Source organism: Rattus rattus, chromosome 6 (assembly GCF_011064425.1).
Source record: "Rattus rattus isolate New Zealand chromosome 6, Rrattus_CSIRO_v1, whole genome shotgun sequence".
Taxonomy (NCBI): Eukaryota; Metazoa; Chordata; class Mammalia; order Rodentia; family Muridae; genus Rattus; species Rattus rattus.
This window is the reverse complement of record NC_046159.1, coordinates 104,906,030-104,919,094: the sequence shown is the minus strand read 5'-3', so window position 1 is coordinate 104,919,094 and position 13,065 is coordinate 104,906,030. Positions and strand designations below refer to the sequence as shown.

General features: G+C 45.0%; 1 protein-coding gene across 1 annotated transcript in view; it reads left to right on the top strand.

Annotated features, from left to right (window-relative positions):
- Positions 1-13,065, top strand: part of Cald1 (caldesmon 1) — a 175,261-nt gene that overhangs the window by 138,859 nt on the left and 23,337 nt on the right. Inside the window, exons 4-6 of the mRNA XM_032906782.1 lie at positions 2,570-3,581; positions 4,760-4,837; positions 10,350-10,495. Coding sequence (XP_032762673.1) covers positions 2,570-3,581; positions 4,760-4,837; positions 10,350-10,495 — 1,236 coding nt within the window. The remainder of the gene's footprint in view (positions 1-2,569; positions 3,582-4,759; positions 4,838-10,349; positions 10,496-13,065) is intronic.

The window sequence follows — 13,065 nt, the reverse complement described above, 5'->3', positions numbered from 1 at the left end:
GGAGGTAAGAGTTCGCGTAAACACTCAATGCCTTGCACATAGAAAAGTGTGCTCTGGCTGAGTCTCACAGGAAGGGGGCAGCGTGACCTTTTTCTGATCTCAAGCTGAAGAGAGGAGTAAATAATTTTTAAAGTGGCGTTTCTGAGGCCTTTCCTGAATCTAGCTACTACCCAGTGTTGGACCATGGTTTTAAAAGTCACAACTGATTGATAGTGTTCTTAAATCTTGCTTCTGGACGGGGGTAACAGGGCTATGCTAGCACATGAGGCCCTGGGTTTGAGCCTCGGCTCAACAACCAAGTCAGCAGCACACACAAAGGCCCTGTTTCTACTTACATTTCATTTCTGCTTTAATTTTATTACTAGCTATTATATGAGATTAGCTAAGTTTAAAATTTCTTTTGCCAAGTTTGATGGCATATGCCTTAATCCTAGCATTTGAGAGGTCGAAGCAGAAGGAGCAGGAGTTTGTGGCTAATCTTGGCTTTTTGGTGAGGGCAGGGTTACCCTGGACTACACAAGACCCTGTATCCAAAGAACTAAAATAAAAAATTAAGTGGTTTTTAAGGAAAATACATTAAGGTCTGAGCACTTGGTTTCCTGCAGGCATATTAATTATCTACAAGTATAAAGAATTCTTGGGGCTAAACAGTTAACTGGCACTTTAGTAGCTACTGGTGGCTGTTAACCATGATCTATAAATGAGGGCAAAGAAAGGTTCAGTGGAGTCTGTTGGTTTCTTAACCAGTATCCTTGTCTGGCTAGCACTTTGGAATTTGCAGTACCTTTTCAAACCCTTAGAACTCAGTTGGTCCAAGAGTTCTATGCACAGACCTTTTACATTGACCTCCCAGTTCGTGATATTTCTGTGGCCATGTAATCCATATGTGGCTAATTCACAGTGACAATGTCCTGCAGCAGAGGCCAAAAAGGCTGAAAATCCAGGCTTTCCTCTGCTATATCTTCTTGTTAACTCTGAGATGTGTTTTTCCAAATCCAAGTGAACTTGAACAACAGAGGAGCCAAGTCTGGTATGAAGCATGAAATTTGATGGAGTTTCTAAACATTTGGAGGCATATGCTTCTAGCTCCAGTCACAGTTCTGGTATCACATGACTGTAATTCCAGCCAGGAGGGGCCACGCCCTTGGTCTGGGCCATGTCCAGCACCGGGGAAGAGTGACTGGGATGATGGACATGCTATAGTTTGGATTTTCCTTTTTTTTTTTCCTTTAAAAAATAAACATTGGGTTAAGCCAGCCTTTACCCATTGGAGAAAAGGAGAAAAAGCTCTTTCTTCTTGAAAATCTGTACAAAGGAGTTAGATTGCCCAGATTAGTTATGGTAATATCGTTGCTATGACAATTTTAATATTTTAACACAGTATACTAGTGCGCTGTGAATATTTTTATGTACTGGATAAGGTGCTTTCTGTCTTATTTTAATTTTATTGTTATTACTTTTATTATATTATTTTTTGAGAGAGGGGTATCCGATCTCACTGTGTATCACTGACTGCCCTGAAACTTGCTATGTTAAGCAGGCCGACCTCAAACTCACAGAGATCCGTCTGCCTCTGCCTTCTGTGCTGGGATGAAAGGACTATGCCACCACGCCTGCCTCTCCACCTTTTTTTAAGACAGGGTCTCTCACTGAACCTGGAGCCCACTGATTCAGCCAGACTGGCTCCTCGGTGAGCCTCATCTTCTGTCCTTTTCTCTGTGGCTCTCAACCCCAAACCAACAAAGAGGGCAAACATAGAGAATACACACCTGATCAATTGTTTAATCCTGGACACATTGTTTATTCTGACATTTCTTTGGTTGCCTAGTCCTGTCGAGGTACACGGGAGGGCAGAGGGTAGGAAATGCCATCCTTGGCTGGCAGTCATTACCCCGTGAATTGTGGAGCTCATTTAGATGTCTCCAAAGTAAAGGTTGTTGGCCTGACGTAGACTCTCCACACGCCCCACACGTCTCTCCTCTAAGTACCTCAGGCCCCACCAATCCAGATTAGGAATAACTTGGTGGCATCCGTATGAAACTATGACACTCACAGAATTCACTCATTATTCTGATTTGATCCTTGTCATAGTTGGGATCCACAGTGGCCCAGATTACAAAATCTAGGTTTGATCTCAAATAGTCTGTTTGTAAGGTTATGTCAGGAAAACGACGGTTGGAGGTTAGGTAAGTGAGGCACAGGAGGGAAGGCAACCAAGCAGAAGTTGCTTTCCGGCAGCGTAAGTGGCCACCGTGGAGCTCTGGGACATAACTCCATTAAGAGCCATGACTGTCGAATTATCCTTCAAAACAAGGAGAAGCCAAAGTATTTATATGGTGAGCCTCCTCAGCTTTTGTTGAGTGATATTGATACTCAGAGCTCCTACAGCAAGTTGAGGAGACCCAGTGGCCTGAGAAAGACCAAGAACGAAGATTTGGATAGACTCAGTTGGAAGCGTAGAGTGGCAACATCTAGGGCATGCGAGCTGGATACTGCTGGCACCTGCTCTTTCTGGCTTCGGGTGGCTCTGTATGCTTGAGTAACCAACACGCTTCCTTCTGTCACACAGTGTCCCCGATGAAGAGTCTAAGCCAGCCACTGCAAATGCTCAGGTAGAAGGTGATGAGGAAGCTGCTTTGCTGGAGCGCCTGGCCAGGCGAGAAGAGAGACGTCAAAAACGCCTTCAGGAAGCCTTAGAGCGTCAGAAGGAGTTTGATCCAACCATAACCGATGGCAGTCTCTCAGTCCCAAGCAGAAGGATGCAAAATAACTCGGCTGAAAATGAGACAGCAGAGGGGGAAGAAAAAGGAGAGAGTCGCTCAGGACGGTATGAGATGGAAGAAACAGAAGTGGTCATCACGTCCTACCAGAAGAACAGCTATCAGGATGCTGAAGACAAAAAGAAAGAAGAAAAGGAGGAGGAGGAGGAAGAGAAGCCGAAGGGAGGGGACCTTGGCGAAAATCAGGTAGAGGAGACGGTAGAAGAGAAAACACCAGAAACCCAAGAGGAAGCTGTGGTGATGGTATTGGAAAATGGGCAAGTTAGCGCAGAAGAGTCCAAAGCAAGGGGGGATGGGGAACAAGACGCGGAGGGGATAGAGAGCGAGCGAGCTGAGGCAGAGAGGCTGAGGTTGGAAGCAGAAGAACAAGAACGAGAAAGAATCAAAGCTGAGCAGGACAGAAAGCTGGCGGAGGAACAGGCAAGAATGGAGGCTGCACAAAAAGCAGCTGCTGAGGAGCGGGCGAGGAGGGAGGCCGAGGAGCGGGCGAGGAGAGAGGCTGAGGAGCGGGCGAGGAGAGAGGCTGAGGAGCGGGCGAGGAGAGAGGCTGAGGAGCGGGCGAGGATTGAGGAGGACCAGAAGAGAGTGGCTGAGGAGAAGAAGAAGGCCAAGGCAGAGGAGGAGGCGAAGGCTAGGAGGATAGAAGAACAAAGACAAAAAAGGCAGCTAGAGGAGCAAAGGAGTGAGAGGCAGGAAGCAAAGGACAAGGGGGAGAAGGGAGCGGAGAAAGCTGACAGGAAAGGGCTGACTGGAAGGGAGGCACAAGACGACAGACTGCAGACAGCGGTCCCCAAGACGCAGGTACAGTAAGCACTGTGCACCTACTGTGTGATGCCTGTGACTCATGAGAAATGCAATGCGCACCAACTGGAGGCTGAGGCCTCGTGCACATCACCACACGTGCTTGATCCGTTGGCAAACTATTCATTTTTTTTTCAGGCCATAGCAGCACCCAAGCATAAAGCAATTGGGCTGAGTATGCAACCAACCCAATGAATGGGGCAACCAGAGAGAAATCAATGGCTCTGTGCTTGGGCGTTATGGTCATAAAAAAATGAACTAACCCAAAGATGCCGAATGTGGTGGGTTTCTGTCAGCTTGTTTGAACATCTGCATCTGAATTCCCTCTTTCTGTCAGGGAAGCCTGGGTGTGCATGAGGCAAGAGGCCTGTACTTCTCACCTCGCTCTGGTGTTTGATAGCAATTTTTATTTTTAATTTTAAAATTAGGGGTTGGGGAGTTGAAATAGAGAATTAAGTTCCAACATTTAGTCTTAAATAGGAGAATGTTGGACATTCCCCAACCCCCCAAAAAAAAACAAAAATAAAAATCACCCCCAAAAGCCTGACATGCCATCATGCAGACCTGGGTTTAATGTAGACTTGCAGAAAGCCATTCCTCTGGGGCAGTGCCAGTTAACAGCTGATGGACAATTAAGAGTATGCAGTTTGCTACGTGACTCTGGAAAGATGGGGAAGCAGTAGGGGAAGGAAGTGTAAAATACAAACATTTTGGTTTTTTTTTCTCTATCTGCAAGGCTGCATTTAAAAAAAACACACACACAAAACCAACCCTCTAAGGGCTGTAAAAGACAAGAGAAATGCTTGCACGCTCAGCTCTCCAGAGTGAGCTTTGCCACTGCACTGCACTGAAGTTGTTTTCCACCCCTGCTTCTGTACCCAGGGCTCATGCACATGGCTGTAATTGAGAGAAGTCATGGTCAGGATGCCTGGAACTTCATGCCATGCTAGCGTCCAGTGAGCACAGTGGGAGGCATGGGAGGAAAAACATAGGGTGGGGTGGGACACGTCACCACTAGCATCAGGTACCACTGGCGCCAGGGGCTCTGAGATTGTCACCAAGATGGCCACAGAGACACCACAGCCCACGCGGAGTGATCTGAGCACCCTCTCACTCTTGCAAGCTAGACAGGGCTTCTAATTACATGAGTGACCTTCGCCGTTCTTGAAAAGGAAAAGGAAGAAGGAAAGGGAGTTAAAGGGCAAGCTCAAAGACAGACATCCCAAGATGACAAGCCCGCCTTCAGAAGGGAAGAGGTAAATGTCCTTACAAGTTATCCTATCATAAAGCCATCGATCCAGGAAAGCAGCATGCCTGGATCTGACCTTGGAACTGCAACCCCTCCCCTGTGGTTTCGGCCACGGCTCGTGAGTCATTGACAAGTTCGTATAGAGTGTCTTAGAACTAACTAATCAGGCTGGGGACATGGTCCTGCGAGTAAAGCATTGGTCGCTCAAGCAGGAGGACTGGAGTTCGGGTCCCCCAGCACTCACATAAAAAGCTGGGCACAGTGTAGGGGAGTTTCTGTAATTCCAGCCTTGGGAGGCAAAGACAGTGGGATGACTAGGGGGTCCCAGGGACACACTGGCAGCCAATCTAGCCAACGGTGAGCTCTGGCTTCGTTGAAAGACCTTGTCTCAAAAGTTACAGGAGAGAGCAATTGACAGCACCCAAAAATCAACCTGTGCCTTGCACACACACGCTTGTACACACATATTCATACACTCATATACTACACACATGCACACGTGTGCAAACACATTCATATACACTCAAACACTGCACACATATGTACTCGATAGTTTAACAAGAGACAAACAGAGTTGAAAGCCTCTGAGGGCATGTAGGCAGTAGTACAGTGCTCTCCCACAAACTGTCTTTCTCAGTGTTTGTCCCAGTCAAGAACTTGGACAGCCCTGCTCCTCAGTCTTGCCTACTTCCTGCTCCTACAGTGTGACTTTGGTTTCTGTGAACTCTGCTCTACTTGCATTTTAGTCACGAAGTATTCCCAGCTAGCTCTGGTTAACGCTTTAACTTTTCATGAAAAGGCATACGCACACACACACACACACACACACACACACACACACACACACACACACACACACACACACACACACACACACACACATACACACACACACACACACACACACACACACACACACACACACACACACACACACACACACACACACACACACACACACACACACACACACACACACACACACATACACACACACACACACACACACACACATACACACACACACACACACACACACACACACACACACACACACACACACACACACACACACACACACACACACCATGGGGAACGGATATGCTGGGATGCTTGTAGGTAAGTAAATGAGCCTTCTGCATGCAGGTACCATAACTTATAGTGCCAGGGCAGAAAGCCTCACCTGGTTCTAACCATCCTGCCCGTGCTAGCCGCAAGTGACACTACACCATGCTATCCAGTAAGTTCAAGCAGTTGGATGTGGTAAAACAGAAGCAGCAGGCAGAGCAATGCCTGGATTATGTTGTCCAAGAGACTGGTGAAATGATCTGTAGTCACTGGATACCAGCCCCAACGGGTTTCTGCTCCAGTTCTCTGTTAGAGCATCCATTAAGAAAATCCAGAACCGTAAAGAAAATTCCACGTGTAGAAAATAGATGGCCATATTAAGTAGCACGCGGGTGGTTCCTTTAGGCGACTGTGTGAGATTCACATAAGAAGGAAGACCCTGTATTCTTACTTGAAGACTTATGCTCCTCTCTGCTCTGGTAGAACTTGTGATTGTGAGCCCTGGTTATCTGAAGGAGAGGGAGGTGCAAATAGAAATCCAGGTCATCAGACCTGGAAACAGAATTTAGCTCTACCAGGCAGCTAAGGAGACAGCTCATCACCCTGGACTGTGTAAAGGTCCATCTATACAACAAAGCTGTCAGAACTATACTTCCATGTAGAAATAGTGTTGTATGTGGAGGAGGGCGTGAGATCTGCAACTCCGTGATGAAATGTGGGCGGGGGCTGCAGTAAACACCCTCTGCTGTTGTGAAAGTTCATTTAGCCGAGGCAATGACTTCCTCTTAACGGCCAAGTCATCCCACGCCTATGTCTGAGTCAGAAGAGGCTCATCCTCAGTCATCCCTCTGCCTCTTTTCAGATAAGTCAAAGTCCGTGGTGTCAGTCAAACATTCCAGGGAATAGCTGGTTTCAAGCCTGCCAGTATCCCTTTCCCAGTTTGCCCAGCAGCACATTCCAGCGCTCATAACTTCCGGCTTCTTTTTAATGCCAGGCTAAATAATCGCCTCCAATCGGGCTTTTCAAAAGACCAATGTTAAGATTTTAACATTGTATTTAACTGCTGACTGAATGGATAGAGTTCTCCCTTCCTAACTAGCTGGACTGGTGTGTGGTATAGGCAACCTGAAATCGTTTAGCATGATTCAGACATTTTAAATAACACTTTCCTATTCTTTTCTTCGATCCCTTCCTTCCCTTCCTTTCTTTCCTTTCCTTTCTTCTTTGTCTTCCTTTCTCTCTCTCTCTCTCTCTCTCTCTCTCTCTCTCTCTCTCTCTCTCTCTCTCTCTACGCTTTTGTCACTTAGAAGCAAACAGAAACCTTTCCTGGCAGGGTTAGGGACCCACGCAACAGCACACAACATAAGCAGGCTAGGCCAACCAAAAGTAAACACAAACATTCCTCTGCCCTTACAGGAGAAGCATTTCCCAGAGTCCCTCCAGTGCTTTAAAACACAAACAAATAAACAAACCCCTGTGTTCCTCCACCGCAGTGAACTCTGTGGCAGCCATGGGGGCAGATGATCTCCAACTTAGAGACATAATTAAGTTTCTGTCTCCCTCCTCCTCCTCCTCCTTCTCCTCCTCCTCCATTACAAGCTGTCTCTGTTCAGTTCTTCTGTTTGGTTGTTTCTCAGCTTTTAACAAAGAAAGAAGAAAAAAAGAAAAGGAAGGAAGGAAGGAAGGAAGGAAGGAAGGAAGGAAGGAAGGAAGGAAGGAAGAAGGAAGGAAGCAAGCAGTCAGGGTCTTTTGTGACTTTGAACCTACTATTCCTGTCACCCAGGCCCACATGTCCTAAACATACATGTCCTAAACATGTCCTTAGCATGCAGATGCATCCAGGACTTTGGTTAAAGAATGCTTCAGTCACTGTAAGCTGCAGTCTAAGCTCTCTGATGAAGGTTTAAGTTGTCCATGAACCAAATTTCAGGAGCAAGGAGCCAGGAGGACATACGTGGGGTAGAAGAGGGATCCAGATGAGGATTTAGGGATCTGAAGCTCAAAAAGGCCGGCAACCGACAGCCCACTCTTGCTGTTATTCTAGAACGTTATCGTGGAGAGTAGCAGGACACAGAGACTCCTGTCTCAGGCGGGTCCATGTGTTCCCTTGGGCTTTTGAGTTCTCTCCAGCTTAAGGTCGTGCCTCTTAAATTCCCACACCCCCCATATGCTCATGCTTTCTCCCAGTAAGCAGCCCAGCTATATGGAGTCTCATCCAAACAGCTAAGAATCTAGAGGCTGTCTTAGAAGCACAGCCACGTTATCTGGGAATGAAGAAGCAAGCTTGCTCTTTTGACACTCGTGGCATGGCCACCCAGTGACCCTTCAGCAGAGATCTTTTTCCCTGGTAACATTCCAACCTAAAAGGCCTAGTTCCCAGGGACCCAGAAGGCTGTGGGCTTGCCATGAACTTTCCGTAGAATCTAATCCATTGAATTCTTTAAACTAAAATGTAAAGATCCCGTGGAGTCCTTTATTTATTTCTCAGGAGAAAATAACTTTCAGTCAAACTCAAGTCGCCATTATTACATTAAGAATGTTTCTAAGAAAGTTTCCCCCCTGAGAATATGAAGAGACCACCCACCAAAACCCTTCCCAACAAGTTGAGAGGGAGGTTCTTTTTCTCATAGACATCTATGCCTTTACCAATCTATTCTAAGTATTCATTTTGCCAGTACATCTGATAATGAAATGAAAATATTTTTGACTTCAAAAGAAATGAGTTAAAAGGAATTTACCCATGCAGTTGCCACCACAAACCATAAGACTTAACTGAGAATTTGTTTCATGGGTACCCAAGGTATATCTCAGCTCGCCTCCATGTTTGTATTCCCAGATATATATTAACCAGGGTGTAAACTCTAGCCCATGGTTCCTGGGGCTCTATCCAACAGTGACAGGCCAAAACGAAATGATACTGTCTCCTCCTGCCTTTTCATTGACGACTGATATGTTCTAGGGGCCAAGGACAGCCACCAAGCATCATATTCACACTCCTATATAGGGCCCAAGCTTTCTTCTCTTGCTCATAATCATCCAGAGGCCAAGAGGACAGTAAGAGGGTGGGATGCGGAAAGTGATCATTTCATCTGACTGTATCTTGATGAGCTTCCCAGAGAAACTGGGTTTTCATAGCCCTGGAATCAAACGGCCTCCTTGGTTGCAGACAAATCTGCCAGAGAGGACACAGCAACAACATTGCAGATTCCCTCTTTAGCATCATTAGGAGAAAACAACTTTCAGTCAAACTCAAGTCATCACTACTACATTAATGATGTTTCTAAGAAAGTTTTGCCCTGAGAATATGAGGAGACCGCCCACAAGTCCCTTGGCATCACCAAGGGACACCCATGTATACCCCACCTTAACTAACTGGAGCAGTGTTGGTGAGTAGCCTTTCCTTGGTGATTTAATACCATTTAAGGAAGATTATCAGGCAAAGGACTATAAAAGGTAGTCCGTACACTACCATTCTACCTTGTAAAATATGCCCTAGGAGTAAATGTTCAGAGGTACCAAGAATGGCTGGAAAGCAGTGAGTGGTCAGGTAAAGGGGGACAGTTCTGGACACCCTAGAAGCCCTGCATTCTCATGGTCTACCTTTCCTCTTCCAAATATTTCTGCTCTTTACAACTATCTCAGAAGGAGTAGCGGAGGTCACTCTCTCCTGCTCATGTTTTAAGAATGGATGAGAGAGTGATTTGAACTCTTTGCCCATTTGTGAAATAATGGGTCTCATCTACCGTGAAGAGTTTACAACACAACAACCACAAAAATGCTAAGACCCACTTCCCTGCACACAGCCTTCCCTCTGGTACCCGTAATGATCAAGCCCACTTCTGGAGGTTTACATCTTTCCCATCAGTGGACATCAACGTGTACCCTAAAACTATTCCTATCCCCTGATAATTTGAGTGGTTTGTGTGACTTCAGATGTGGTTCTAATTCCTTTCCCTAAAGGTAGCTTTTGTGTTACCTCTTTAGGATACCATACTAATTTGAACAAAGCTGGACCACCTTCTGGCTTTTCTCCTATTTCTTCCTTATTAGGCTCTTATCAACGATGCTCCCTTTAGCTAAGAAGATACTTGGTTAAGCTACTCTACCGCCCTTCCATTAAAACGACCTGTAACTGCTCTTCCTAGTGGGAACTGCAAGCAACTACCCTTAGGTGGGGTTCCCAGGACTAGAAAGCTCCCCCAAATAACCACAGTGAGATCCGTGGTGGATCTTGACTTCCTAACATTATGGTCCAGGTCTGTCTCACAAGCCAAAGAACCATGACTTGCTCCCTAATAATCTTCTTGATTTTGTTTCTACATCATGTTCTGGATGGTTGCTCTACCTCAAATCTAATGACTTCCTTAAAAGTTGGGGTCTTCATTAAAACCAGCTAAAACCTAGTACGGTGTTTATAGTTCTCTCTTTTCTTGATATGTATCCTTGGTTAGATCAAAGATGAGAAGATTAAAAAGGACAAAGAGCCCAAAGAAGAAGTCAAGAACTTCTTGGATCGAAAGAAAGGATTTACAGAAGTGAAGGCGCAGAATGGAGAGTTCATGACCCACAAACTTAAACAAACTGAGAATGCTTTCAGGTAAGGCGTGACTACCTAACAATATCCGCATACCTGGGAGGGAGAATGGGTCTCCTCGTCATGTGCCTCTGGACAGAAAGGAGCTAAATAGACAACATTCCTCTGTTTTGAGGTCATTGGCCATTGTCTTAAAGTTACCCTGTCACTGGCAGTAGACTAGCACTCATTGCTCAACCACAGATTAATCCCCTTCTATTTCTTTTTTAATAGCAAGGGATATAATGTTTACTGTCCCGGCTTTGATCTAATACACTCGTGTGGTATCAGTGTATTAAAAAATACCATAACTGGGATTAATATCATTGGTTTATGCCTTGTGTGGTCCAGACTATTTCCTACAAACCTTTCTCTGTTTATTTTTGTAAAGGTTGTAAATGATTGTTATTCTGTGGTCCACAAACTTGGGGCACATTAGGTTAAGCCAAACTACAGCTCTTTACCATAGGATTTTAAGAGCTCTGTAAATTTGCAAGGGAACCAAGGGGGAGACATTTTTAGGAATGTATACACACACACACACACACACACACACACACACACACACACAAATATGCATATGAGGGGGGCATCTCACTTAACAGGTTACTACAATATAATTTTTATCTGTCAGCATCAGCTGAGCTAAAAACAAGCTGTGTTCCTCATGGGTAAAAGCCTTGTATTTGATTTACCTTAAATCTAAAAGAGCAAAAGACAGGACAGAATTTTCTGGAAGGTACTGCCATAAACCACCCTATGTTTTGAGCCTACCAGCCTGTCTAGATAGAGGCAGAATAACCAATCCTGTTTTGGTGAAAGTTGTCTTAATTCTTCATTTTAAAGGTTAGATTTTCATTTTAATTTTGGCCAGCAGTAACATTTATTCCAGATATATATATAAAATACTCAAGACGGATAGACACACAGGATCATACAATATACATATAATTTAATGTAATCAGAAATGTATATTTTAAATTGGCTTTGCACCATGTACAATGGCCAGCTTTCTATGCCAGTAAATCTAAGCCTGCACTTCCTGATGTGAGGCATGCCTCTGCGTGACTAACTAAACCGGTCTCAGGACAGACACTTTGATTAGATAAAGACGGAGCGACACCTAGTGGATCTCAGAGAAGAGTCCATTTTCTCATCCCCACAAGATGATCATACAAAGAGCAAACTAACTTCCAAACCTGCAAAGAGCTTCAAGTCACAAGCTTGTGATCCTGTGACACCGAAAGAGCAATGTAGGTTTGTAAGATAACCTTTAATCTCGTTTGAGTTCAGAATGAGAGTTCATCTTTAACCATCAAGAACCTAAGATAAAATATGTTTGTACTTTATAATCTCAGCTCATAGTAACAAACACACTTTCTGTCACAACCCTCACCCACAAAAACACACATATACATGGTACTATATTTTCTTCTATACCATGCACTTTTTTTTCACTTTTTAAAATATCGAGACCAATCTGCTAAATTGATTTATTGAATTTTTTTTTTACGTGAAACCTGAAAGGCCTGTCCTAGAAGAGGCAGTATATTCCAGAGTACTTCTGTGTCCAAAGGCACGAGGTATATAGTCAAGATGGGCTCTGTGCACTGCATATCCTGAATCCCCTTCTCATTTTATTAATTCTTCTCAATTCTCTTGCTCCACAGCTGGAGGCATTGTGCTATCGATCACACAGAATAATCATTAAACCGTGGGGATTCATGTGTTCCTGACAAAGGTGTCAGGGGGTGAGGGGTTGAATTCCTGTGCCTGGATCTAGTTAATAATGACCTCACTACGAGTTAATCAGTATTTAAACGGAAGTGGTTTTTACATCTCTGCCTCTCAGCTAGAGACTCCCTGTATCAAGGCCCTTCAGGAACACCATGAAGTTCTCTCCAGTCTGTGTCTGGGATGATCCAGTGTATGTGACTTCGCTAATGAACACAGAGTACACTTTGTGGTTCCTCAGCCCGTGTCCATCTCGGTTTTGAGACAGGGTCTCTCACTGGTCTGGAGTAGGTGGGGCTGGCAGTCCAGGCTGGCTGCCTGTCTCTGCTTCTCATTACCCCTAACCTTTGCACATGGGTTCTGGGGACTGACTCGGGTCCTCATTTCAAGAATACCACCTTCTGCCAGCTATTATTGACTACCACATGAGACAATGCATTTGAAAACATTCACACGGTGTGATGAATAAACCCTTTGACCTCTGGTAACCACCCGAATCACACCACATAAGTGGTCGTTTAGTAGTTTTAGATCCTGGCAAAGGATACTCCGGCTATGTTGGGGATCGGAGAGAGTAGAAATATGTCTTGGAGTCAGAAATTAGCCTACAGCCATACCGTAATTAGGAAGAGTTTGCCAAAAGCTCTGGAAAAACAGACATGCCTTACTGTTTAACTCAAGCAAGAAACAGTAGGGCCCAGACAGTGGCAAATGCCTGTAATCCCAGAATTTATGAGGCTGACACAGAAGGAAGATGATGGGCTAGGGCTGGAGGCTAGCCCTAGAAAGAACATGTCTCAAACAACAACAACAAGGAAAACCAAAACAACAACCAAATTCTACAGTTCGGTGGTGTTAAC